Source organism: Meleagris gallopavo, chromosome 5 (genome assembly GCF_000146605.3).
Source record: "Meleagris gallopavo isolate NT-WF06-2002-E0010 breed Aviagen turkey brand Nicholas breeding stock chromosome 5, Turkey_5.1, whole genome shotgun sequence".
Lineage (NCBI taxonomy): Eukaryota > Metazoa > Chordata > Aves > Galliformes > Phasianidae > Meleagris > Meleagris gallopavo.
Genome location: NC_015015.2, coordinates 52167488 through 52194677, shown reverse-complemented (window position 1 = coordinate 52194677; position 27190 = coordinate 52167488). Strand labels below are relative to the sequence as shown.

The 27190-nt window shown below is 40.8% G+C and overlaps 1 protein-coding gene across 1 annotated transcript in view; it reads left to right on the top strand.

The window, feature by feature from the left end:
- Positions 1–362: 362 nt before the first annotated feature.
- The window catches only part of MTHFD1 (methylenetetrahydrofolate dehydrogenase, cyclohydrolase and formyltetrahydrofolate synthetase 1), a 38761-nt gene continuing 11933 nt past the window's right edge, over positions 363–27190 (top strand). Inside the window, exons 1-18 of the mRNA XM_010712015.1 lie at positions 363–583; positions 6864–6948; positions 9001–9060; positions 9779–9832; positions 10228–10364; positions 10516–10616; positions 10898–11034; positions 12430–12541; positions 16554–16681; positions 17387–17484; positions 18121–18294; positions 18514–18650; positions 18901–18947; positions 21197–21304; positions 21401–21475; positions 23481–23583; positions 24754–24830; positions 25798–25938. Of these exons, the coding sequence (XP_010710317.1) occupies positions 543–583; positions 6864–6948; positions 9001–9060; positions 9779–9832; positions 10228–10364; positions 10516–10616; positions 10898–11034; positions 12430–12541; positions 16554–16681; positions 17387–17484; positions 18121–18294; positions 18514–18650; positions 18901–18947; positions 21197–21304; positions 21401–21475; positions 23481–23583; positions 24754–24830; positions 25798–25938 (1815 nt within the window). The 5' untranslated portion in view covers positions 363–542. The remainder of the gene's footprint in view (positions 584–6863; positions 6949–9000; positions 9061–9778; positions 9833–10227; positions 10365–10515; positions 10617–10897; positions 11035–12429; positions 12542–16553; positions 16682–17386; positions 17485–18120; positions 18295–18513; positions 18651–18900; positions 18948–21196; positions 21305–21400; positions 21476–23480; positions 23584–24753; positions 24831–25797; positions 25939–27190) is intronic.

The window sequence follows — 27190 nt, the reverse complement described above, 5'->3', positions numbered from 1 at the left end:
GAAACGCCTTCCTCAGCATTATTCCTTGCTTAAAGGATATCGCTCCGACAGATAAAGACTGCTGAATAAAAACCCTCTACTGTTAGCAAAGTCTGAAGAGTCTCACAGTAGCTACCTGCAACCCCAGGCCATAACATACTGAAGTTATCCATATGTTGACTTGCAATTCTACTAAATACGTGACCAGAAATTTGTGTACTCCTCCAGCAGCGCACAAAGCCCACCACAACGCTGGCTTTCCCGTCCCTACGCCCAGACCCCTTGCGTGCAGAGCCAGGGAACGCGCTGCAGTAAAGGCGGCTCTGGAGCGGCCATCTCACAACGCCTCAACCCGCTCCCCTCAGCCTCAGGGCGCTGAAAAACGCAGGGGAGGAAACACGCACAGCGCAGCAGCCCGCCGGGGTGGGGCAGCGCTTGCGCGGTGGCTGCTACTGAAAGTTTGGGCCCACGTGGGCTGCAGGATAGGGCTGTGGAGGGGACGGCGTGTCCTGCAGAGCACCCCGGAGAACCGCCGCGTTTGGCTGCCGGCTCCCGCCCTCGCCATGGCCCCCGCAGAGATCCTTAGCGGCAAAGTCGTCTCCGCGTATGTACCCTCCTCGCTGCCGGAGGGGGGTGGGGAGGTCTACCTTTCAGAAGAACTGAAAGCGTTGTCTCAAGAGCTTAGCCTGGGGGTCTGCTTCTTGTTGGCCCCGTCCAACATCAGCCCTGGAACACTGCTCGTGGTTGTTCGGCATCTCTGTGCTGAGATAGGTGCCCAGGCTGATGCGACAAGGTGGAATCACTGCCTCTTGTCTGTTTATGCTCTCAGGATGCTTTCTGGGCCCGAGTTGGCAGCTTAGGGGTGATCTCCGTTTTGAGAGCATCGATTGCTTCTTTTTAAAGCTAATTAAATTAATCTATGTATCGGATGACTTGAGTATGAGTGTTAACATGTGTCTTGTCAAAACTGTTGGAAAGATTTGTCAGACTTCCTTCTGCTTTCAGCTTTCACTCAACTGAGCCTTGTGCTGTGTAGTCTTGCTTACTTTCCCAATTGCTGCTCTGCAGTACACTGCTATACGTACATGCTCTATATGTGAGTACACTGCTGTATGTACAGAAGAAAAATGCAGTGTTTGGCTATGGGTGACACTTGTGCGATACTCAGTGCTAGTGGTGTGTGGCGAGGTAGGTTTGGTATGCACACCGTCAGCTTGGATATTAGGAAAAATTTGTTCACAGAGAGTGGTGATGCATTGGAACAAGCTACCAGGGAGATGGTGGAGTTGCTGTCCCTGGAGGCGTTCAAGAACTATGGAGATGAGAGAACATGGTAAAAGGGGATGGTTTGGGGTTAGGCTAGATCATCTGGGAGGTCTTTTCAACCTTAATGATTCTATGAACTTCTCTATAACCAAGGAATTTCATAGAATCATAGAATGGCCTGGGTTGAAAAGAATCTTGAAGATCATCTAGTTTCAACCCCATTGCTGTGGGCAGGGTTTCCAACCACCAGACCAGGCTGCCCAGAGCTACATCCAGCCTTGCCTTGAACCCCTCCAGGGATGGGGCCTCCACAACCTCTTTGGGCAACCTGTGCCAGTGGATAACCTGTTCCAGTATTCATCCAGAATTTGGACAGAAAGTGTAAATTTGAAATGATCTGAAGTAATCTCTGAGAACTTGTTGGGGCTCATCTTAGGTGTTGCTGCATATAGAACATATGCTTCCAGCTGGCAGTGCTGCATTTCTCAAAACTAGTCTTAATGTGTCTTGAATCTAAATGTCCACAACAAAAGCCTGCTGAAATGTGTTTTACCCAGTAATTTTTGGGCCACTTGTCAGGATGATTACTTGGGGCTTTCAGTCTGTCAGTCTTGTGTACTTTGTTAGACTTACACTTTTGTCAGTCTTGAGAGCATTGTGCTCTGCATGCCCTATGTGTGGTGCTCACAATACCTAGTGATCTGCCCACTTCAGATATTTCCTTTTTCTGGCATGGAAGCTGACATAGGTTCCTTCAAGCTACACGTTAGTGTAAATTTAGACTGAATAGAATTCTGGAAAGGTGAAACTTTGAGGGGAAGGAGCATGTTTTGGTGGTATTTTGAACTTTCATCTTCTAATATTCTTGGTTCTAATTTTCTTGCATTTTTTATTTTTTTATTTTTTATTTATAGTTATAGTGGTGACTTTTTTATTCTGTTTGCTGTCAGTGTTACGTTAGCAGTTGTTTTAAGAAATGATGTTCGAATGCCTGAAAGAGAGCAAGATTTTAGTAGATACATATGGGAGAAAGGATTACTTTGTTTCCAGAGCAGCTCTGAGGTTCTTAGTTGAAGCCTGCCTTCGAGCAGACATTGAATCTTGACCTGAAAACTGCACAAAACAGGAAAAAAATTATTGCATATGTACCAACGTTCTTCATTTCCTTTACATCTCCTGTATTTATGCCCAACATAGCTAAACGCTATCATAGTCTGCAGGTCTCATGTATTTTGTTTTTTCTGTAGTGGAGTGTTTGTTGAAGATGTGAGGAAATGGACTGTCACCTGCAGATATGTCTCTTTTTCCAGGCCCTCTGGAGAAGTGCTGAGCCAAAGGATTCTCAACATCCAGAGCCAACTGTCAGGCCATGAATCTATCAGTAAAAGAAAGAAGCAAGTGATAGGCGTGTGCTCTTTCTCGAAATATTCAACTGAATTTGTCTGCCATAGTAAGGGTGTGTTTCTCAGTACATCATCTGCAAAGTCTTTTCAGTTACAGTCCTGTAGAGTTCTTCTATTATTCTGGGCTTTAATTGAGAAAACTTTGCTTGTAATTCAGTCAAATATTAACAAATAAGGTGAATCAATGAAGCAGTGTTCCAGCTAGTTAATTCTGAGTTTATGTATGTGTTTTAACTTAAAAACTCCTAAGTACTATGAACTTTCTTCTCCTGTTATCAGCCACCCCTTCCCCAAAGAAGGGTGAAGAAAATAACTAATTCAAAGTCATGTCATTTATTAAAAAACAAACAAACAAAAAAAAAAACAGGTAAATAGTGACATTTTTGTGAATCAGTTGAAGAGGGAAAAAACTTAAGGAGATGGAGCTTTCTTGTCCCTGTGATCAAAGATAAGTTATGTAGGAGATCAAGCTAGTTAATGTCTAGAAAGTCTTGGGAGGTTCAGAAGAGACACAGAGGAAATTAGTCAATATATGTGATGATAATAAGTGTGATTTTTATCGTGCATGGAAGGGAGAACATACAGAGCAGCAGATATTGTGATTTGTGTAGGATTTTTTGTGCTCAAGTTAATAATGTTTTGAATTAGGCAGCTTCTTTCAGTAGAAACAAGCTCTTCTATTTGGACAGTCTGTGAAGGATATTGGATGTATTACACTGAACTTGAGTGTGAGGTGAGGGCAGAAGACTTGTGAATTGATTGCAGCTCTGTTGTCTAAATTGCTTCTTCCCTCAAACAGCCGTTTGTTTCTGCATTTTTTTTATCATGGGGGCAAAGTTGAGCAGTGGCAGCACTGTAGGCTGCAATGAAAAATGGCTATAGGGACAGTAGCTCTGGCCAAAGTGGCTTGGGGTCTGGGGAGACTTGTTAGCCTTCTGCAGCCATTTCTGGAGGGCTGCAGCAAGAGCACTTCTGATTCACACTTCTGAAGCCTTTGGGGAATCTGTAATCTGTGCAGTGAAACCAAACCTTTCTCTCTTGGGGTCAGGCTTCTCCTGTAGAGCATCGTTGTCTCTAAGGGAGGTATTGCCTTGGTCATATGTTCAGCAGTATCACCTACAGTCCACAGAAGGAATGGAAGTACAGCCTGATTTTTATCCTAAATTTGGTGCCGCATATGCTCACACCACAGCCACCCAATCCATTACATGTAAAGAATCCAGCAGGTGTTGTGGTGGAGTCTGCCTGGGGAGATCCTGGCATGAGAGCTGTGCTTCTGTCTCTGTGCTTCGAGCAGAACTGGAGGAAGGTGGTTTGTCTCTGCTATTCTGGGAAATTCACTGCGTAAATTTAAATTCTGCTCAGTTCTGCAGTCTCGTGAAAGAAAGGCTAACCGCTTCTTTAATCTTTGGAACTGGCTTTTTCATTGTATGCTTAAAGTCACATGCTGTCCTTAACCTGTGTGGACCCTGGACTTGTGTTTGCGGTGGGAGTTCGTTTGTGGAAGAGCCAGCAGCACAGGAGGGGTCTTGGGAGGGAAGGCTCTTGGAGCAGCAGCCACGTTCAATTGCCAACTTATGTTTGAAAACTTGAATAAATGTTCATACTAATAACAAAAAAAGTTGTTAATTTGTCAATATGATTATTTTTTTTTAATCTTCATGAAGACCCGAATTATTTTGTAATGTATCTGCCAAACTACAGAGACTGCTTTTTGTTTGTTTTTTTACTTAGTTTTCTCTCTGACCTTTGCATCTCTGGCTTTTCTCTTAGCTGTCATTCAGCGATAGTGAACGCTAGGTGGCTGTCTAGCAAGTGGTTTCTTGATTCAAGACTCCTAAGGCAATTCAGGACTGGCAGCATCACTTGTGTGTTTGTGCGTGTTACCTTTCCTGTGTAGCTGAGGAGGAAACGAGCTAGTGCCTAATTACAGAAAATGGCAGCAATATAGTGCGTGAGCAGTTGTGGCTGCTTGGTGTAAAAGCATGCCATAGCCCTGCTTCAAAGTGGATGGAGAGAAATAGATCCTCTGACGGGACTGCTTCTCCTCCACTGAGAAGGCTGCATTAAAAATAAGTGCCAGATCTGAGACCCTTTCAGTTGACTGTCCCTTATGAGAACTCTACTGCATTGTAAACTACAGTACATTTCACACTTGTTTGCATTTCCTCTTGTTTGTAGGCAGTAAGCCACTGCTGCATCTTTCTTACTGACTCAGCTGCATGTAGGCTATTTCAGAGCCTCGTCTCAGATGTAGCTCCCTCAAATAGGTGCCCCACAGCACCTACTCTAGCATTGGATTTCTGACACTCCTTGTGATCCCTGCACTGCTGTTATGGGCTCCTCACGAGTTCAGGCCTGACTGTGTCAGCAGCTGTAGTGGTACTGCCTTCCCTAGGGGATGTACAGCAGAAGTGAGGTGCTGCCACCCAGCAGATGCATTTTTGTTGCTTCAGCATGAAGAATTTCTAGGATGAGGCTGTGAGCTCAGGCAAGAGTGTAAGAGGCAAGTCAGTGTCAAGTGGAGACACTAGCTAAATCATGCCTAGAAAGCATTATTTCTGAGATAAGATTGAAAACAACCTCTTTTACCAAGGTTTATTAAGAGACTCGGAACAGATTGGCCAGATGCAAATGCTTATAAATACCTTGAACCTGCTTGTTGGTAGCAGTAGAGCTCTGGCCACATGGTTTGCGATGCAGCAGGAGAGAGGCTTGATTTAGGATGTGGCAGGAGGCTGAGTGATTCCCCTGAGATGGGGCTCAGAACAGCCCTGGGGCTGCTTCTGGCTGGGCCAGCTGCGGCCATCCTCTGGGAACAGTGCTGTTGAGCTGCATCTGCTTCCATTTCTCTTTCTTCTTGCCTCTGGCATTCCTGATCTGGAGCTTATATCATTGCAAGATAGAGTTGGTTTCACTTGATATCAGTCATCCTGGAGTTTTGGGGCTGTATGGCAGGAGTTGCAGCCTCTGGGTACTTAATCTGTCCCAGCACTTTTGCTGTTTGTATTATTTAACAAACTGGCACCAACAGCTGCTCTTCCAGTCTGAGAGGTCTGGTTCCACTTAAAAAGTATCAAACCTTTTGGGGCACTGATTTAAGGGTAATTGTATCCAAGGTAGGCACCGCTGGTCTGTTCTTGCTGAATCCAAGCTGCCTCCAGTGAGGAGACAGAGCCATGGCTGCAGTCAGGCCCTTTTTGACAGAATCTCAGCTTACAGAGAGCACATTGAGCCTAGCACTAGAACTTCTTCCCCACTACCAAGTCTGCACTGGTGAAGGAGCACACACCTGGGACTCATGCGAAGCAGTGACAGCAGCTTTTGAGCTGTTTGCGGCTCATTTATAGGTGATGAGTAACTGTTACCTCTAAACTAGGTATGAACTGACATTTAAGATAGATTGATGCAATCAGTAAATCCTCTCATGTACTCATCTCAAAGTTGTGTTTTAATAATTGTATCCTTGAGCTTGTCTTTTGCTGTAGAATTAACCTGAGCTGTGTACGAGGGTTTAGTTTTCCTTGCTGCTTCATTTCTCTCATTCTTCTTCCTTCTCACTTGGAAGATTTTTTACTTTCTTTGGAAGCCCTCAGACTGGAGTAATTTTCATGTTGGGAAGCAAGAAGGTGAGTGTAGGACTCTGACTTATCCAGCCCTGGGTTAAGCCAAGCAGACAGGAAGGAGAAACAAACAGTTTTGGCCACCTGTAGCAGAGGTACAGGTTTGGGGACAACCTATTCAGCTCTTATACAGAGTTTTATCACTGTAAATTTGTCATCCTTTGCCAAGGCAACATTTGATGGTGTTGACTGGCATCTGTGGAAGACTGGTAGACTTGGTGTATGTGGAAAGGAGGTTTGCTTTTTAGGAGGGAGTTTAAAATGGAGTTTCCATGTCTTATTGTGTATTATTCCCCTGTATCCTATGAGACTGCTGTGTAAAGAGGAGAGTGAAGAAATACATAGTGGACTTGAAAATTCTGGGGGGAAAAATAAAAAGTTTGAATGAAACTTCCAAAGTGTCTTGGTGATTTATGAGCATCAGTTTTATTTGGAGATTGCTTGGACTTGTGTACTCAAGGTGTGGGTATGTGTTTGCTGATCTTCCCATCTGTCAGCTTGTCAACCACTTGTCTTACCATTGTGTGAGAATTCAAACCTGTGGTTAACTTCTATATCGTTTGTGTTTTTTTGTTTTTTTTTTTACACTCAGACAAGTGAGAGAGAGATTAAAGAAGCAAGTTGCTGAGATGAAGGAGAAGTTCCCAGGTTTCACACCAGGACTTGCGATTTTGCAGGTATTGTTTTTAATGACAACTACAGAAAATCTTTGCTGCTTTGCTGTGTTAAGTGAGCAACTGATGAGCTTCAGCAAAACTACTTTGCAAAATAGTAGCATTTTGTAAGGAACTGGAGTGCAGAGCACCATGTGGGGTGTTAATGCAGTTCTGTGATGTTTCATCTTTGCATTTTTATGAGTTCTAAAGTCTGTCAGCCCTAACAGATGTGATTGCACCAGATATTGCTGAGGTTAATAAAGAATTTGATCCACTGTTATATGAGAGCATGGAGAGAGAGAGAAGTGAACAAATCACCTCAGCCAAGAAGACCTTGAGTGCAGAGGATTGAATAAAATCTCATTGCTGAAATTGATGTTTGTCAGAAGCTTGAGTACGTGCTAGAATCTATGTGTAAATGCTTGTGAATGGAAAAAAATGCTCTTATCAGTTCAGGTTTGGGGCCTGTATTTGTCAGAATTAAGTGGTTGGTTTTTTTTTCCATTATAGCTATAAAAAAGGGAAACTTTCTGGTATGCTTAGGTCTGAAGGTGAGTAGCAGTAACAGCTGTTACATATGGATGGAACTGCATGGCCACAAAGAGATTGAAAATGGCTGTCCAGAGAATGGGCTTCTGCCTTTAATTTTATTTAGGGCTCCTGCAGAGCATTCTCTGGTTTCAGTCACTAAGACCACTTTAGTACATGAAGAACGTGCTCCTCTTCAATGCCAGGAACAAATCTGTGGGTTTTTTTGTTTGTTTGTTGTTGTTGTTGTTATTATTTTTCATGAGCTTTAAGATCAGCTCTACAGAAGACTTGTCTTCGGGTATTCACTGGGAAGGGGGAAGTTCCTTGATTTAAAATTCAGTAAGGGACAATAGTGTTACTGCAATCTTTTCTTGGTTGATCTGTTTTCTCTTTAAACCAGGGTTCTCTCAGTCATAAATCCTTTACAATCTGTTTGCTCTCCAACACTTTTGTAAGCTATCAAACCACCTTAGGTAGGAGAAGTTCAAATACAGATATTCTCAACTGTCTGTTTTTCAGTTTTGTTGGGACAATCAGATATTCCTGATACACAGCACCTCACCAGCTCTATTCTTGGGAGGTATCTGGTGTACTCCAAGCTGAAAGAATGAGTCAGTTGTCTTTTATTTTTGTTCTGCAGTCAAGAATATCCTTTTACACACTGCATGGCATCTTTTTGCTAACATGTCACTTCTGCCTATATGATGCATCATTTTTCTTAAACTCAGTAGACTCTACAAGGGACGTAGCCTCTTAGTATAAGCCCAGGGAAGAAGTGCATGCTGGTTGACTGGCTAATACAGTCACCCTTGCTGCTTGTGATCTGTGTGAGAAATAGGGATAGCTCCCTAGTATCAGAGAACTGGATTTCAAGAGTTTTCTTAATATGTTTTTCCTGTTTGCCCTTTGTTTTTCTAACAGTTACAAGGAGAACTACCTTTAGCCAAAACATACTGGATGATGCAAACACTTGTACTGTAACACCCAATTCTGCCAAAGCTACAGACACTTGTTCTACTTGCTGCTTTCTCTTTGTGCATTGTACTGTTTTTACTTTGTTGGTTTTTCTTGTTTGATGAGAAGATTCTCAAGGTACAAAACAGCATGGCAGAAGCTTCTCCATAAAGGCAAATGTGTGTAAAATTAAGATTCCTGGGTATCAAAGGGGAACAACTTTTTAAAAGCCTCATTCAGATAATTGGATGTTATCGGCGCCTACTGATCATGTTAATTAACTTTTTCAGATGAGATGGCAAGCAATATTTTCTGCTTTTCTGCTTCACTGTGTTTTTAAGGGTTTTCTAACAGATGTTAATAGTATTTATGCAGGAGATCAGACAACCTCTCTTTAGCTGCCTCTTACTTGAAAGAACGTTTTCTTGTTTGCTCCAGATGCCTTTAGTCTGTATCAGTGTGGTATGGTTATTCAAGAATACCTTTTTCTCTTCGGTGTAGCTTTGAGGAAGCTGAGGGTTAAGCCATTCTCAGCCTGTGGCTGGGTCTCTACTGTGCAGGGGGACTCAACTGTCTTTTCAACCTTAGGTTGGAAATCGGGATGATTCGAACCTCTACATTAATATGAAGCTGAAGGCTGCTGCTGAGGTAATGCCCAAACTGATATATATATATATATATATATTTTTTTTTTTAACCTCCCTAAAATAGGTCCAGTCAGAACATGGAATTACAGATGTGAATCAAATAGCTTTGTTTAAGCTTTCTGTGTACTGGAGAAACCAGTGCTAGCCTGAATTCCTTGTTATAAAGGAACATAATACAAATGTGTAATCTGACGCAGAGTGGGGTATTCTGTGGGTTGGAGCTGATTACACAAAAGGTTACCTAAATGACGTGTGTCCGAAGTGCTGATGTTCTGTCTTTACTGACCTGTGGCCATGTGCTGACTTTCTCTCCGTTTCTTGTTGATACATAGCTGCATTGCCTTACATCTGTCACCAAGAGGTCCATTGCATGCTACAGCAGGGCTGGGAATCTAATGAGTCCCTATTCTCCTACGTGACAGCTGGCATCTGTGCTGGCATCTCAGAGCAATATACTGTCAAGCCAAGATGCAGTTGTTCATGCCAAAAGGTGAATGGGACAGTTGAAAGATGGGCCAATATAAGTAGGCAAAGCACTAATCTTTCATTGTCTTCATTGATGGCATTTCCAAATAAAAGGACTGTAGCAACAGAAATAGGAGATAGAACTGGAAAATTGACAAAATGTAGAAGAGTGTGAGCTTGACTGAAAGAACAGGCAGATCAATCTCTGGTGTCATTTCAGAAATCTGATAATTTCTGGGTATTCTCATTTGCAGATTGGGATCAGTGCCAATCACATAAAACTGCCAAACACAGCAACAGAAGCTGAGGTAAGTAATTTAGTTGATAAAGAAAAATCATGTAATTTCAGTTTCAAGCTAAGGGGGTAAAGTTATCCTTTTTTGTAAAAAGGGGAGGGAAAGACTGCTTGTCTGCAGATACTAACTCATGAAAGAAGAACAGAAACTGATAAGTTATTTGTCTTGTTGTTTTTTGTGTTGTTTTTTTTTTTTTAAGAAAGCTAACGCACAACTACATAAAATTTAGAAACTTTAGCAGATGTGTTTTTCAGAATAAAAATGTGAGTCATTCATATGTTTTGGGTGGAAAAAAAAAAGTGTGTTCTGTGTCTTTTAATCCACATAGGGTTGTGTTGTGTTGTTTTTACCTTCTATTAATCTTGCTTCAGTTTATCAGCCACTAGATTTTTGGTCTTTGCTTCTAGGTCCTCAAGTGCATTGCTTCTTTGAATGGAGACCCTACTGTTCATGGCTTTATAGTGCAGCTCCCTCTTGACTCTGATAAACCTATCAATACTGAAAAAATAACCAATGCTGTTGCACCTGAGAAGGATGTAGATGGGTAAGCTGACATCAGCCCTAGAGAACATCACAGCTACTCCAGAATTAGACCTTTTTTTTTTTTCTTCGTTTTTTTCCTCCCTCCCTTCCCTTTTAACTGGTAATTTTGAGACTGGGAATTTACTTGGCCTTTTTATTCTTTCAAAATACAGCTTAAGTAGCATCAATGCTGGGAAACTGTCTAGAGGAGACCTTGGAGACTGCTTTATTCCCTGTACTCCAAAAGGATGCATGGAACTTATCAGACAGACAGGTAAGGAGTTTTTCATTATTCATGAATGCAATAGTCTTCAATGAGAAGAGAAATTATGCTGCAAGGCTGTCTCTCATGCTGAAACTTTTGTTGAGTTGCCATGTTTCATCTCTGCCTTTTCAAATAGGAAAACAGCTAGTTTTAAAGCAATGCAAAACCCAAAAAATAAGTAGTATCCTGAAAAATAGTATCAAGACGCATACTGACCAATATAGTCTGGAGCTACTTGAGAATGGAATGCAGAATGACATTTTATTTTTTCCTATGTTCCTGTGGTACAGGCGTCCAGGTTACAGGGAAAAGGGCTGTAGTGGTTGGTCGCAGTAAGATCGTTGGGGCTCCTATGCATGACCTGCTGCTCTGGAATCATGCAACAGTAACCACTTGCCATTCAAAGACCTCAACTCTGGCTGAGGAGGTAAGGGAAGGGATGGACTTATGAGGCTGTAGTTATGTACTGCAAACCAATGCTGCCAGCTGCATGTTTTTGCCTGATGTTGTCTAAGTCAGTGGGTCTGGGTTGTTTTTCATCTGAAATAGTTTTCCAGTATTGTTCATTGAATGGTTGCATGAATCTACTGCTGTTGAAGGTTCTTACTTAGAGGGTTGCAACTATAACAATAAAATTACTATTATTTTTATTTGGGCAAGTACTGGGAATTTAATCGTTCCTTCCTAATCTCCAAGTAGTGGCCTGTAAAACAGTGTATATTTTTGTTTGTTTTTTCCCTAAAAAATCCAAGTGATCTTCTACTTTCATGGCTAGAAAATGCTAGTCCAAATTCCTTCTCCATGTTTTTTTCTACTCTGTTTTCTATGACTGGGAGTTTGTACCATTTTCTTCTTTAGCAGTAAGAGTGACAGAAATAGTGTGTTGCTGTGCTGCCACCTACTTGAATTTTGTTGAGCAATCAACACTGTCAGGCTTTATAGGCAAGTATCAAAGCTGGAAAGGGGGTAGGTGTGCTTGAATATAACTCAAATGCAAGATCAGAAACACTGCAATTCTTCATTCCATTAAGTTGCTGTTCAAGAAGACTGTCGTTAGGCTGATTAACAATGGAAGTGCTAATTTCTAATGAAATCTTAAAAATAGCTAATCTCTGTCTAAGATACAAAGAAAAAAATCCAGGGGGTAGCAGCTTCCTAAGGATACAAATGAAGCAGCAGGGGAAGTAGCAAGGAGCTTTTGTCCAAGGTTCTGATAGTTACTTTGTGACCCGATCTGTTATAGTTGCTGATTACTGTCTGAACAAATACTGGTGCTGATTTACAATCAGCTTCCCCAGGTCTTGCATGTTACACAGTCCTGGATATAAAAACCACAACAGTGCTGCTACAAATGAAGTGCAGCTTACTGTTCTGTGTAGGGGTTGTTCTTGTCAGCTGTCTGATGAGTTCTGGTTGTATTTCTAGTAGTGTGAAGTAGATAATATGCAGCTTAATATGCAGGGATATTGGAAGGAAGGAAGATCAGAGTATGCAGAAGGCTTTCATCTAAAAGTACTGTGTATCATCCATTTGGGAATCATGTAAGAGTTCAAAGGAGGTTGTGAAGTGTTGACTAGCAACAGTTCAGGGTAGGAGCCTGAAAATAGGCTGCAATTTCTGGCTGTGGGAATTTGTCCTTGCCAAGAACTGTTAGCTACCTTTCAGTGCTGCTGATGCCCTTCCAATCCTCTAGATGCAGTGGGTGAGCACACAATTTCACTACAACTGAAACTGATTTAAATTGCTCTTGGAGCAGCTCTGCCTTTTTCTACTGTAGGTGTGATATAGAATTGTTTGTATGGATATATATTTTTATTTTTAGGTTTCTAAAGCTGATATCCTGGTGGTTGCAGCTGGCAAAGCTGAAATGGTGAAAGGTGAATGGATCAAACCTGGTGCAATTGTAATAGACTGCGGAATTAACCATGTGCCAGGTGCGTGGGTAATGTATGAAGAGTGGGGATTTATTTGTATATAAATGTAGTTGCTATGTAAGTACATGGATACAGTTTCCTTGGTGTTTCTAGTCCATATGGATTTATTTCTCATCTAAGTCTGTCTTAGGTAATGATGGCAACCCCTCTGAAGGTTCAAGAATAAAACAAAGATGGTTTTGAAGTACTGCTGTGAAGCAGATCAGTGATAGTTTTGTTTCTGCCATCAATGAGACTGATTATCTGTAGAGAAAAGAGGAGGCCTATGTAGTATTACAACATAGTATCTATGTAATTTGCCACATCCATATAGCTAAATCCTGCTGCTGTTGTCACTTGTGAGTGTGCAGCTTTGCTGTAGTTAATTTGCACAGTTAGACCTCATTAAGCTGTTCTGTTTGAAACACATAAATGGCAAGCAGTCTCTTAAAGTAGCTGTGGATTTGTTGAATCATAACATTAACTTCTTAGGTTTGAATGACTGTTGTCTTGAAACAAAGCAGGTGCTGCAAGAAAATTGGTGACAGTGGCTCTGGCACAGAACAAAGTGCTTGAACATAATGGATTTGGGGGTAGGGTTTCATTTAGCTGAGGAACAGGCAGTCTGGCAATTTCTGTTTTCACCTCATTTTAAATCCAAATTGCAGATATTCAATGATATGGAAAATTAGTCACCATCCAACTATCTCTCTGCTACACCCACAGGGTTTTTAGAAGTAGTTTTCATAATTAATCAGTCATCTTGTTGCCATTTAATGGAATGTAAAGAAATTTCTACTCGGCGGTCTTATTCCTCAAAGATGACGTTGATTTGCGTTAAAAGCCATTAATCCTGTCTAATTAAATTTAAAACAAAACAAAACAAAAAACTATCGGCTGTTGCTATTTGTTTGTTGAAATATTTGTGCCAAGCTTCCCAAAGTTAGGCAGTTTGCCAAGAAGCAGAGTCAGTGTTGTTATTGGTGAAGCAGAGAAGTCTGGGCACTACCCTACTCATGTGTGCGGTCGCATTTCTGACATGATGACTTTTTTTTTCAGGCTTCATGTGAATTGTATCTCTGAGGTCACATCCCTGTTTCTTTGCAGTTCGCTTTGGCAGTGCATCAAGGTCTGGGTTTCTTATACTGTTTATGGTGTCATATGCCAGTTTGTTTATGATACTGTGTGAAGCTCACTGGTCAAGGCTCGATAGCGTAGTTATCACTGCTAGCCATGATGATGCTTTGAACAATGGGGAGATAAATAAGACGTATGTCTTACCATAGCTTTAAGTGCACCCAGCTAGGTGCCTGCTAGGTGTACAAGTGATTGCAGCTGAAGAAAAGAGAAATCTCTGGATGTGCAATTGTGGGATGCATCAGGCCTTGCATTTATGTGTTACAATTGAACAGAATTTCTTCCAAGATCTCTCAGTAGAGACAGGGAGAGAGGACTTCCCGAAACCTTTACAGAGAAGTGTGTCTTTTCTAAACATCATCATACTTGTATTTTTCTCCTTACTGATGCAGGTGATTGCTAGTTCAGGAAGTGTTCTGAATGCCTTATTCCAGGACTGTAGGAGTTGCTTTGCTACAGGACTGAAGAGTATTGCAGGCAGAGAAGTTTCCCAGAGATGGCACAGTGCTTGAAGCATCCCTCTGTGACTCTTGATGGAGGAAGTGTTCCTATTCAGAGGATTCCTCTGATATGGGATTTTGCAGCCCTAGTCAATAAAGAACTTTAAACAGCAGAATCGAGAGCAGCAAAAGAGGATCTGCTTCCTTTGATTTCTGTGCCATTCTCTTCAAACACCAGAGGAGCCAGAATGATGCTGTAGGAAGTCTTGACCTCATGATGTTTATATCACTGTGTTCTGGGAATTGAGTTGGCACCACACACCAATCAAACCAGATTGTATTGACTCTGTTGTCAGACATCTTTCCCAGAAAAAAAAGTCATCCTACAAAGATGTTGTATATATGAGAGTCAAGTATGGTCTTGTATGCTTGCTAGATTTGTACACTGATTTGTCAGTGTACATTGGTATAATGTACAAGTTACAGTGTGAATATTCCCAGCTCCCATCTCATCAAAGTAGGACTGTAAATTTGTTCTACAATTGGACCGCAGCACCCCAGAGACAGATTGAGATCACTGTAGCTACATACTTGCAGGTGTGTCCTTCATCTCTTAGATCTCAAAGTGCTTGGATGCTGTCCGTCATATGTTCTAGCTAGCTGGATAACCTACTGTACCAAAGAAGACACAGGCACAGGGAACAGTTATCAAAGTCACTGATACTTTCTGTAACTCTGTAATTTAAGGCCAGAATGATGAATATTAAGAAGATAAAATTAATGGAAAGAAGCAGGAAGTGCTGCATATGAGTTTTCCTTCAAAATGATTTTTTAAAGGTCACTGGATAACCTCTAAGTTGTTCTCAGCAGCACCTGACATAAAGTTTGAATGCAGAGTCAAGGACTTAAGATTTGTTGTTTGGCTTGTGCTCATCACGGTGTCTGTCTTGTGTACAGATCAGGCTGTTTGTATTTGAAGTCATGTGTTTCATCACTTGATTTCTTCATTTTGAGGTCTGGAGCCTTTCTGACTGGAGTGGTTGGTAAGCTTGCTTGGAATCCAAGGAAGAAAATATAATCATACTGTTTGCCTTTTGCAAACTTAATTAATCCTGCTGTCTGGGTCGGAAGGCTGAGCTGGTCTGCAGTTCGGGAAGTAAAACTTGACGGTTGCTGTAGAAACAATGTTAACAGCTGTGACTTAGTTCAAAGCTTGAACTTTAGGGAATGTAAGTGTTGCTTAAAACACACCTTCAGTAGAACACCCAAACAAGTGATTGTCAGTAACAGTGCAGCTAAACATCCGAGTCGATAGGAGCCGCTTTTGTTCCCTCTTGCATTTTGCCACAGTAAGCTGTTAATGAGTTTGCTTTCTCTTACATTCTTCCTCCTCATCAAATGTATGCATGAATAGAACATAATCAATAACTTTAGCATACATTTGTGGTATGCAAGATAATATTTCAATTTAACAGTATTAAAATCTGTCATGCATTTTTTCACACTGCTTTACATTTTCTCAAGTCTTGATACCTGAAATAAGGATCTGCTACTCCAGGAGAAACTTATTTGCTTTTTTTGTTATTCTGTGTCCATAACTGGGGAGTTCCTTAGATGATTCTCATAGTTTATTAATGCATTTTGTCCTTTTGTCTCCTATGGGTGACCTTAAATTTCATGTAGTACAGCAGGTTGTAGCATTTGTTTCTGCCAGAAAGGAGATTGTTCTGCTGGAGCACTCTTAAGTCACCAGTGAGGTTAGTTTTGATGAGACTGTTCTCTGTGACTGTAGTATTTACCAGTCCATCATGAAGATGGCAGTAAGTAATAGAAAAGTTCAGCACTTTCTGACTTCAGTTTCTGTAAAGGTAGATAATTTTATTCAATAGTAAGGTCTAGATTTCCTCTGAAGTGGAACAGAGCAACTGTAAATCTTGGTTTTTGGAACAGCTATGTTCCTTTAGTGTCTTCTAGATCATTGATTCATATCTCCTTAATACTGAAAGTTTACTATGTCTTCAGAGCAGTACAGCAAGATTTGTGAGAGGACATCTCTGTATGTCCTGTCTGTGTGCTCTACATGCACAGATGTAAGATCTGGTGTATGCTTTGCTTCCACCAGCTGCTGGAAGCAGCATTTGTTTTGGAGTTTTCAGATTGCCTTGTGGCTATCTCAATTCCATTGAGAAAATATTTGATCCTTGAGAAAAGGGAGACCCTCTGATCAGTCTGGCTGATAATAAATGGCACTTAATGGGAGGATGTAGTGTATGAGCCCTGACGTTCTGGGTGAAGTACTGAAGTACGGTGGTAACAGCTTCATCTTAGGGTGTTGTTTTGTTTTGCAGCTTCCTGTGTACTTAGCTGCTGGTTTGGTTACTCCAACAGAGGAAAGGACTTCAGCTTCAGTCACTGCTGTTCTCTCTGTGTAACTTATTCTTTCCTTACATCCCCAGATAGCACAAAGGCCAGTGGAAAAAGAGTTGTAGGAGATGTGGCATACGCAACAGCAAAAGAGAAAGCTTCTTACATTACCCCAGTTCCTGGTGGTGTTGGACCGATGACTGTGGCCATGTTAATGCAGGTATGTGAACAGAGTGTGAGCTATTACAAGTCATCTCCTCTATGTTTGCTTTTGGGGTATATTGCTGCTGGCCATCAGCACACTAGGAAGAGAAGTTGGTGCTTCCTCCTTGCTCTTACAGAAGCCTAGTTAGTATTTGCAGACCGATAAAGAGGGTGAACATGAAGAAAATGTTAGGAAGAACAACCACCTTTTGGATTTGTGTGTGTGTGCTGTTTTTTTTTTTTTTAACTGTACATTCTCAAAACTGTGAGAACTGTTTTTTTTTGACAAAGCTCTGGATGTAATTCTAAAACTCTCCATAAGATAATGGGATAAGGAGGAGGAGGTTAGCAGAGGAAAGCTGCTCCCTCTGTTTCTTATTTTGCTTAAGAGATGGTACTGACACATAGCAACCCAAAAAAAAAAAGCACAGTAAAAGATGCTATATATATATATTAATATTTATATATAAATAATGTATTTCACAGGACTGGATTTTTATCTATGAGTATCTCTACAGATCTACTCAAATCTGTCTGTATTCCTCTCAAGGAAATTCAGAGCAAAACCTCATTCTGCACTGTTAGCAATAGTTCTAAATTAAAGCATTTTATATTAGTCCAAACTGAGATAAAGAGGAGGGGAAAACTCATATAAGGCTCTGTTAACCAACAAGGTTCCTACAGCAGTTGTTGCTGTAATGCTTTTTCATGCTTAATTTAGAGTACAGTTGAGAGCGCGCAGCGTTTTCTGGAGAAATTCCAGCCTGGAAAATGGAATGTCCAATACAACCAACTTACCCTAAAGATGCCTGTTCCAAGGTAATGCTTTCAGTGAAGGTACTGATGATATTCATGCGTTGAAGTACTCACTTCTGTTGGCAAGTTTTGTATAATATAGGGCAAACAAGTATGTAGAGTGTAACTGGAGTTGAAGTTTGGAGAGATGTAGAGAGAAAGCAGCGTGAGGTCTCCCAGACGATCAGAGCTAACCATCAGTGGTCCTGTGGCACATGCTGAAACATAGGCTTGGGTCATCCTTGTAACATTAAGGTATAAATTTGGTTTTCCACAGACGTTTTGTATGAGCTAGATACTTGCTGACTCAGCGTGTAGCAATTTTTCTATCTGACATGGCAAAAGCCTTGCCATGTGGGAGTTGGTAGAATCCACAAAGATTTGAAAATACAGAGAATATGATAGCAGATGATGGTATCTACAGAAAGTCATTCTTTTGTATAATTTTGCTTGTTTAATTTTGTTGTTGTTGTCCTATGAAGATACTTGTATTCTATTGTAGCCAATATTGGTGGAATTGATATTTTTTTTTAAATTAGGAAAGGGCGAAGCTTCCCTTTCAGAATGTAGATCAAGTGCTTTTGACTGATGCTGCCAAAAGCAGGACATTTGTGAGCAGTCAGTAATATTTACTAATTGCCCTTGCTCTCTTTCTTTCAGTGATATCGAAATATCACGGTCTTGCATACCCAAGCCCATTGATCAAGTTGCAAAAGAAATTGGCCTCCTCCCTGACGAGATAGAGCTGTATGGCCAAACTAAAGCCAAGGTTCATCTGTCAGCTCTGAAACGTCTGAAGAACCAGTCTGATGGCAAATATGTTGTTGTTACTGGGTAGGTACTATGTTAACTAAGGAGACATCGCTTACATGGTGTCAGGATGAAGAGAAATTTTGATAGTGGTGCTTGTCGTTGTATTGTCTTATGGTAAGCTGACTGTATAAAGTATTGGCATTAACTGCAGTCATTAGGTGCCTGTATTATGCCTGTAACTGTTTTCAGGCTCACCTACTATAGGATCTTCATTGTATCTGTTGTACTTTCTCACTGCAGGATTACTCCCACACCTCTGGGAGAGGGGAAAAGCACCACCACCATAGGTCTTGTTCAAGCCCTAGGAGCACACCTTCACCAGAATGTCTTTGCTTGTGTTCGGCAGCCATCTCAGGGGCCAACCTTTGGTATAAAAGGTATGACCTGACTAAATGAAGCAGGATGAAAATCTTTGAATGCTGCATTGTAGTTTTACATAATTCCCAGTTAGGATGGCATTTCTTTAAGAAAAAAAAAAAAACCTTGGTAAGTTTTTCAGTGTTTTCTCAAGTGCTATGCTGGGACATTAACTAAGCTGCCTTCTTAAAGTCATAATAAAATACATATATTACCACCCTGAGCTAGAAAGACCTTTATTTGCATGATTTGACTGTTGTCTTTCCACAGGAGGAGCTGCTGGAGGTGGCTATTCTCAAGTTGTTCCCATGGAAGAGGTAATTGTTTATACAAAGTCTCATTGCACAGTTAGTTTGCAGACCTTGAAGAAATATTGCAGTCAGATAACTTAATATTTTTTTTCTACATCCCAGAGTAGCATTGCAAGAATGATTGCTTGATTTCAGCAAAGCTTTTTTAGAAAATGCACTTCTTTATTTGTTTCAGAAGAGTGTCTGCATGGTCAGGGAATTTCACAGAACTGAGAATTCCCTGTCCCTCTGTTCCCTCCCATCTTCTGCCCCGAATTACTGTATACCCTTGAGCAGAGTACATCCTGTACCTCTTTTTCCCAGCATTGAAATTAAGATTATAATGACTTAATATGTTTTGGAAGCATATTAAATAGTTCTGTCAGCAAGAGTGGTCGTTGACTCCTTCTGTGAGCTATTTTGGTCTGCTTATGTTTTAGATTACTGACGTGGAATGGGAAAAGGGAAAATGCAAATCAATAATGCCAAGACCTCAGCCTGTGGGTGACTGGCACTGCAGTGCTTTTTTTAATGTGACTTGGCAACAAGTAAAATCCTCTGTCTGGGGGCAGGGAACTGACAGGCACATGTAGCTCATGCTCTTGTGCATCCCCCAACTCTCTTGTAATTACCTGTTGAATCCTACCTTTGTCTTGTGCACCACAGGTTGACGGAGGACAGTTTTTAGAGGAAAAGCAAAAATGGTTAAAAAGGCTGTTTGTTCCTATTGGTGCAGCAAGTCCAGAGAAGATTTGATGGGGAGTGGGGGGGAATGAAAAAATGTTAAGGAAGCAGATGATTGATTTAGTCATGTGCCAAAAGCGTGTGTGAATGATAGATGTGACAGGAACAATAATCTCCTGTTTGAGAGTGTTAGTAAGACAAGGTAAAAGGCTGGGGCGTGTGCAGCAGTGGGAAACAGACCCACACTTGAAATAAACTGGCTGAAAGTTGCCCAAGGAAGCTATGGATGTCCCATCCTTGGAGGCATTCAAGGCCAAGCTGGATGTGGCTCTGGGCAGCCTGGTCTGCTGGTTGGCGACCCTGCACATAGCAGGGGGTTGAAACTAGATGATCAGTGTGGTTCTTTTCAACCCAGGCCATTCTATGATTCTGTGATATATGAAAGGATGTCAAGTAGAAGTCCTTTCTACCACATGGTAGAAAAATACGTTGGTCTTGTGGGAGTATTTTAATCAGTGCATGACTCCAAGTACTAACATTTTATGATATAGTAGGTGCAATAGTGACCTTGATACACCATCAGATGTTTCTGCATGCAACTTTCATCTCAGAAAATTATTAGCAAGTGAGACATTTTTCAGTGATGACTGTAGAGCTGAGGTAATAATAATTGCTTTTATTGCATATATGTAGAATAAGAAAAATTGGCGTTTCCTAGTTAGGATTTATAACTACTGCGTGACTAGTTCCACTCTGTTTTTTTTGCTGTTTGGTTTATAAGACCACAGTAGCAGGGCTCTGACACAGTGGTATCATAGTCTTCTGTCATACCACCTTTTTATTGTCAATTTTTCATCTTCTTCCTGTGCTGCACTGCTATAGATGAAAAGAATCGTCTTAACAGCAACCTTTCCTTCTCTACCCTAATACAGGTTTGTCAAATAAACTCTATATCCAAAATCTTTTTTCAATATAGCTACAGTGCAGGAAGAAAACTCACGTAGACAAACCCACTCAAACCATCTTTTAACGAGATAGAACCTAGAAAATTACTAGCGTTGTCACTGTGTAGTATGTGGTCTGCAAGGCCTGCCTACGATACTGTGTGTGAGTGGTTAGCTTATGCAGAGCTCTTTGCAACCACAGCTCTATTGCTAGCACCAGCCAAAGTTGCTGGCTTGAATTTAGCTCAGATATGTTTGTGGGAGCAGCAGGAGCTTTAGCTAAGGTACGTGTGAAGCCTGTTGTGCAAATGATGCGAGTGGGTCAGAAGGAAGGGGAAGGAGGAGCAATGCAGATATGCCGTACCATGTTGTTCTCAGATATTAAGGAATGGTTCTTGTATAGAAAATCTTATTTGGAAGCTCTGTTCGGGAAGTTTGTAAAATGACATAAATGTGGGGGAGGCATTTTTCTGTTTTAGAGAAATTCTTTCCTCTCTTCCACACGCTGCACTGAGCAATCTTTTCCCCCTCCACCCTCACTCACTTTAGTGTTGCTATTAATATGTCTCTCTCCACCTGTCTACGATGTATTGAAATATAAAAAAATTGCAGCAAGATGAGATAAGTGATATGTTTTATGTCCTTCAGTTTAACCTTCACCTCACTGGTGACATCCATGCCATCACTGCAGCAAACAACCTGGTTGCTGCTGCTGTGGACACACGTATATTCCATGAGCTAACTCAGAGTGACCAGGTAGGATCCTTTCTTCTCGTGTATTTCAACCCATCTCATTCTGGTCAAGATGTTGGGGTGTGCCAGCAGTACTAACTGTACGTTTTGTTCTGCCAGGCTCTCTATAACCGTTTGGTGCCTTCTGTCAACGGTGTCAGGAAGTTCTCAGAGATTCAAATCCGAAGACTACAAGTAAGTTCTCTAGTTTCACACTGGTTTCTGATTCAGTTCCACTTACTGCACCTTTATTTATGCTGAGTTTGGTTGCAAAAACATTTGTGTTGCTCTGTAGGTCACAGAATCACCTAAGCTGAAAAAGACCTTCAGGATCATAGCCTCCATAGACTTATGGAGTAGCCTCATCACTAAACTATGTCCCTTAGTGCCATGTCTGTATGTCTCTTAAATACCTCTAGGGATGCATATTCCACCATTTCCCTAGGCAGCCTGTTCCAGTGCCTAACCACCCTTTCCACAAAGAAATTCTTCCTAATAGCCATTTTAAACCTCCTCTAGCTCAGCTTGAGACTGTTTCCTTGCACCCTATCACTTATCATCTGACGTAAGAAACTCTCCAGACCAACCTACAACTGGATTGTCATTCTGCTAGCATTTGTTTCCTGCATCAAGTATGCAAAAGTCTGGTAGCCCATGTTACAGCACAGATAACAACGAGATGAAGCTTCAAGGGGAAGAATCGTTGATTTGACTTGTTATATGCTGTGTGAGTAACACAGTGGGAAGAAGCAGAGAGATTAGTGCCCTTTGTTAATAGTGACAATTTAGTGTTCTTAGTGTAGTTTCAGAAAAGACCAGCATTAGTCTTTGTCCGTTACAGTCAGCTACAGATGAAGATGAATAATTCCTGTTCATGTGACAGCCGTATAGATAATGCAGCACAAAAAAGACAATTTACAAAATTCAGCAAAAAGAGAAGGTAAAGATTTTCTTGTCTTATCCAGATTGAGCAAGCAAACAGAACAAAAAATGTGTGTCCCTTACACCCTTTACTTCTTGGCTCAGGAAAAAGAATCTCAGTTAAATGAGTACACCTACCATTGAACGTTGGACCCTGAGCAGGTCACAGTTCCTCCAGTTCTTAGTAATGAATGTGAACCTGTGTGTGTCCCTGGCCTCTTCAAAAATGAGGAACAAGAGTAGTTTTTGCATTGGGCTTGAACCTTCTGGCTAGAAGGACAAAATGGGGCCTGCTAAGCTTATTCCAATAACAAACTTGTTTGAATGGTATTCATGCTCTGTCATGCCCACTTGAAGGCCAGGACCAGTAGAATTCTTAGGAAGATAAAACTCTGATTTATTAATTAGCTATAATTTTTCTACCATTAGAAAATATGTGGCTTGCTTCACTGCTGAGCAAAGTAGCTCTGTCACGTGGCTTGGTAGACTGTAAGGATGCTAATACTCAAGAAAGAGGATCTTTTTCATGGTATGGTGGGGATTTGTTTGTTTGTTTTTAATGCTTACTTGAAGAGGAAGAGAACAGACCTCTTTCTTCCCTGCTGTGCTTCTGGAGAAAGTAGGACTTAGCTGTCTAGTTAATTAAAAAAGGCCTGTTCGTTCATAAATCAACTCAATCGTTTTCTTCATTTCTAAGCTTGTACTTGTATCAGTCTTGAGATAATTCTTCTCTCAATTAAGCAACTTGGCAAACTGCCCATCCTCTCAGTATGTTCAGGATCAGCTTTCTGGGATGCTGACAGCCTTGTGACCAAATTGTTTAATTCTTCCTTTGTGCTGCTTAACCAGTGTGCTGAAAGCCGTGTCTTCAAATATGTATGGCTGTGTGCAGTGACCCTAGGCAAACTAATGAGAAATGGATGTAAGCATGTGAAACTAATGATTAGAACAAGGCATGTAAGAAACTGCAGAGCTTTCTTTCTTTCTTATGTTTTTTGTAGATGCCTTGCACAAAATTAGGTGACAGGCTGCCCTGACAAGCTCTATTATCTGCACTGCCATTTGCTAGTTGGCAAGCAGCAAGCTCTGCTTCCAGATTTACACTGATATGGATCAATTTATGTTGTTGTGGGACTTGAAGGGACACTGGTAGGGCATTTCTTCCTTATTTCTGAATATTCAGGTTCTGCTGCCAAAGACTAATTATTGTAGTGAAACGTTCATTTCTCTAAATCTTTTCATGGTACTTTATTATTATTATTATTCTTTCCTCCCACAGAAATTGGGCATTAGCAAAACTGATCCTGCAGCCTTGACAAAGGAGGAAGTAAACTTATTTGTGAGGTTGGACATTGATCCAGCCACCATAACATGGCAAAGAGGTACAAGAACCATTGAATTATAGTATTGCTATAAAAAAAAAAAAACAGCACCAAAACTTATCAAATGAAGTTGCAAGTACAGAAAGAACAAAGTTTTCTGGGATAAAGGGAAGCAAAGCAGTTCTGGTCTCTCAATTAGGTGGGATGGGTGCCTGCAGACGGGATCCTGTTTCTAAAGGGTCTGACACGAGGACTTGAATCTTAATCTTTGAGAGTTCAGACTGGGCCTCACTAATTGGTGCAAGTTTCTGCTTGTGGTTTTGATGGTCATTGAGAGAGTTTTCAGTTTGGCAACCGTAGCAAACAGTCTTTCTGCCTGCACATTTGAGAAGGTGCTGTGAGCAAGGAGAGGCTACTGCTCTGGAATTAAACTGAATTTTAGTCTGCCCACTTGCTCTCTTGGGGATTGACAGCAGAAAAAGGCTCAATGTATTTTTAAAACATGTTTAAAGATACCTGAAGTAAGATCAATCTCTGGATCTCTGGTCTTACGGAATTAATATTTCACTAATGAAAGGAATTTCAGATAAGGGGGGTGGGGGTAGGGGAGAAGGTGATTTAGACCCAAGAGTATTGCTTTTCCTTCTTTTTATGAAAATACGATGTGAAATTATTGTCCAAAATTTGCTTCATAACCTATAATGGAGCTAAATTAGTCTGCCTCGTGGGAAGTACTTAGAATTTTTTGAGAAGCTCGTTTAAAAAAAAAAACAAAAAACAAAAAACAGCAAATTTAAGCCAGTATTTGATTGTTTGTGTTTCAAGGGTAATTTGAGCTAATGGGGTTATAGGGAATGTCATTAGATAGTAGAATCTGACCGTTTTATCCTTTCATTTACAAAATGATAATTTCATTTCTTTTTTCCATAGTAATTTCCTGATTTCATTTTGACTAATAATGGTGAAAAAGAAATTGGAATAAAACCAGCAGCTCCTTTTTTCAGAGAGGTTTTGGACTTGTTGTTATTGAGCACACAGGGAGGTAGACTTCTGGGTGTAGTGCAGTCTGCATTGACTGTGAGCATCTTAACATCGTTGCAGTTCAGTTGGAGAGGATGGTGTCCCAAGCTGCCATCCTCTGTTCATGGCTTATCTAGCCAAGTGTTTGTGGTGGTATACAGATGTGGTTTAGGTCATGCATCTTACATCTTTCTTTCTTCATCCTCACAGTACTGGATACAAATGACAGGTTCCTTAGGAGAATCACTATTGGACAGTCTCCAACAGAAAAAGGCTTTTCACGAACGGTAATTATTCTTTCTTGCATCTTTTAAAAAAGCACTTTGAAAAACATGATCCTAAAGTGAACTTCTTCAACTCCAGATGTTTGTCTTACTGGTACCTTGTTATAGAGACAGCAGAAAGTCTCTTTGGCCAAGCAGTTAAATTTGCTACCAATGCAATGTATAGTTTTAATATCTGTTCTTTTCATACCTTTCTTGATTGTTGGATTCCTGAATTGGGATGACTATGGCATAGTAACAGTGACATATGAGCGCTCTCTACAAATACGGTGCTTGGCAATTGCTAATCTTATGCAGTGCACGTGCTTTGGGTGGGATGCATCTGGCCCTAATTCAACACAATATCTGAGTTTGTTATCTAGGTACATTGCATACATAGAAAAATAGGCAATCAGGGCCATGATTTCTTTCATCCTTTAAGTAACTGTCAAATTAGTAGTTCAAATGAGTTGTGCCTATAGAAGCTTCTTTTTATTTACCAGAAAAGGTCTCTAGGGTGCCTAGCTTCAATGGAGGTATTGTGTTATGTCAGATGAATTCTACCCTTCCTTTGCTATAGAACCAGTTGTTGGTTTTCATGGTTTTTTGTTTTTTCTTTGTCTTATACTGTACTGTTTAGAAATGATTAAATGTGAGTTAGTAAGCTCAGTCTTCAAAAATGTATTGTTGGTGTTAATGTTCGTACATGAATCACCAGTTCTGTGCCAGGAGGGAGTCATGTAACAGCAATGGAATGAGTATATCTTACTTTAATTTGCAGAAAATAATCTGATTTGGAACTTTGCATTTAAATTGCGTATGTTCTGAGAGTAACATTTTAGATTTGTTCTCGTGGATAAATGTCTGTATTTATTTTTTTATTATAATGGTGATAACTGACTTTTTGTTTTTTTTCCCCAAGAATTTGAGTAAGGTAAAGATTTCTGCTAAGGACTCTTGATGAATTCACATCTTTATTCATCTTTTGAAGGCTCAGTTTGACATCACAGTGAGCAGTGAAATCATGGCAGTTTTAGCACTCTCTGATGGCCTGGATGACATGAAAAAGCGACTGGGCAAAATGGTAGTAGCTTCCAGCAAGAGAGGAGAACCGGTTACAACAGATGACCTTGTAAGAGAGTTATTCCATTCTTGAATGCTAACTTTCTTCTATTAGTTCTGAAGGTCCTTGGATTGAAAAACATTGAGATGGTTCTGTATGGTTACTACATAGAATATTAGAGATGAAATTTTAGTCTCTGGAGTTAGTAAAGGATTTCTACTTCAGCATGGCTAGCACCTTACACAGAGACTGTGCATACATGTGTTTTGGGCAGGGACAAAGGGTTCCGTGCAATGTACTGTGTATCAAGTCAAAACTAGCACCATAGGAATTAAGGAGAAGTACATGGTGGCTTTTAAATTAAAAAAAAATTTACAAGTGGGAAGAATTCAGAATACATCCTGCTGGCCATCCGATTTTTTTTAAGCTTCCTGGAGAAAGGAAAACATAAAGCAGGGACGAAGCCTGGTGCAAATTTAATTACAGATGATGAGATATGCTGAGAGACTGTGAATGCTGTAAAAGTCCAAGTTGTGGAAGGTTTCCTTAAGGCAGCCTTTGAGAGAGGCACAAATCTATTTCCACTGAATGAAATGTTTGATTTAATAGAACCAGTGACGTCTGTTACCAGTATGTAGTTATAAGCAACAGTCACAGCTGCAATACTGCCTTGCAACTGTCCACCAGTGTAGTTCTTGAAACATTTGTGGAGTGTGTCAGTTACAACTCTCCCATACAGTGCTTCAGCATTGTTCAGGGGATAGCTTGTGCTTGTGCTGCAGATGCTTTTTCCAAGAAATATTTTGTAGGTAACAACCCTGTCTGGAGAAGGTGAAGGGAACTGAGCTCTGTATGTGAAATGTGCCTTGTCACTTGACCTCAAGACAGAAAACAGGCTCAGGACTGTTCCACTGGTCAACAGAGGAGGACTACTGGTCTTCTGTTATATGTTTTTGTTTTATGTTCATCCCACAGTAATTCTAAGTAACTCTAAGAAGCAGTTGATGGGCAGTATGGCTTGACTGTAGACCTTCAGCAAAAGAACTAGGCTGGGAAGCACTTATCTGTAAAGTGTCTTGATGTGAGACATTTGTTGGGCGTGAGAAGGAGCACGTGCCAAAGTTCTGTAGGCAGCTTTGAGATTTTTAATTCCTGATGCTAATGTGCCGTCATGCTTTAACCTTAAGTACCTGAGTTAAACCCCCATTCTGGATAACAGAAGTCCCTCCTGCTGCCCATCAATGGTGGGAACTTGTGTAGGGAGTTGCTTTATGAGTTTCACATGGGATCTAAGACTTGTAACTTTTAAGGCTTTTTTTTT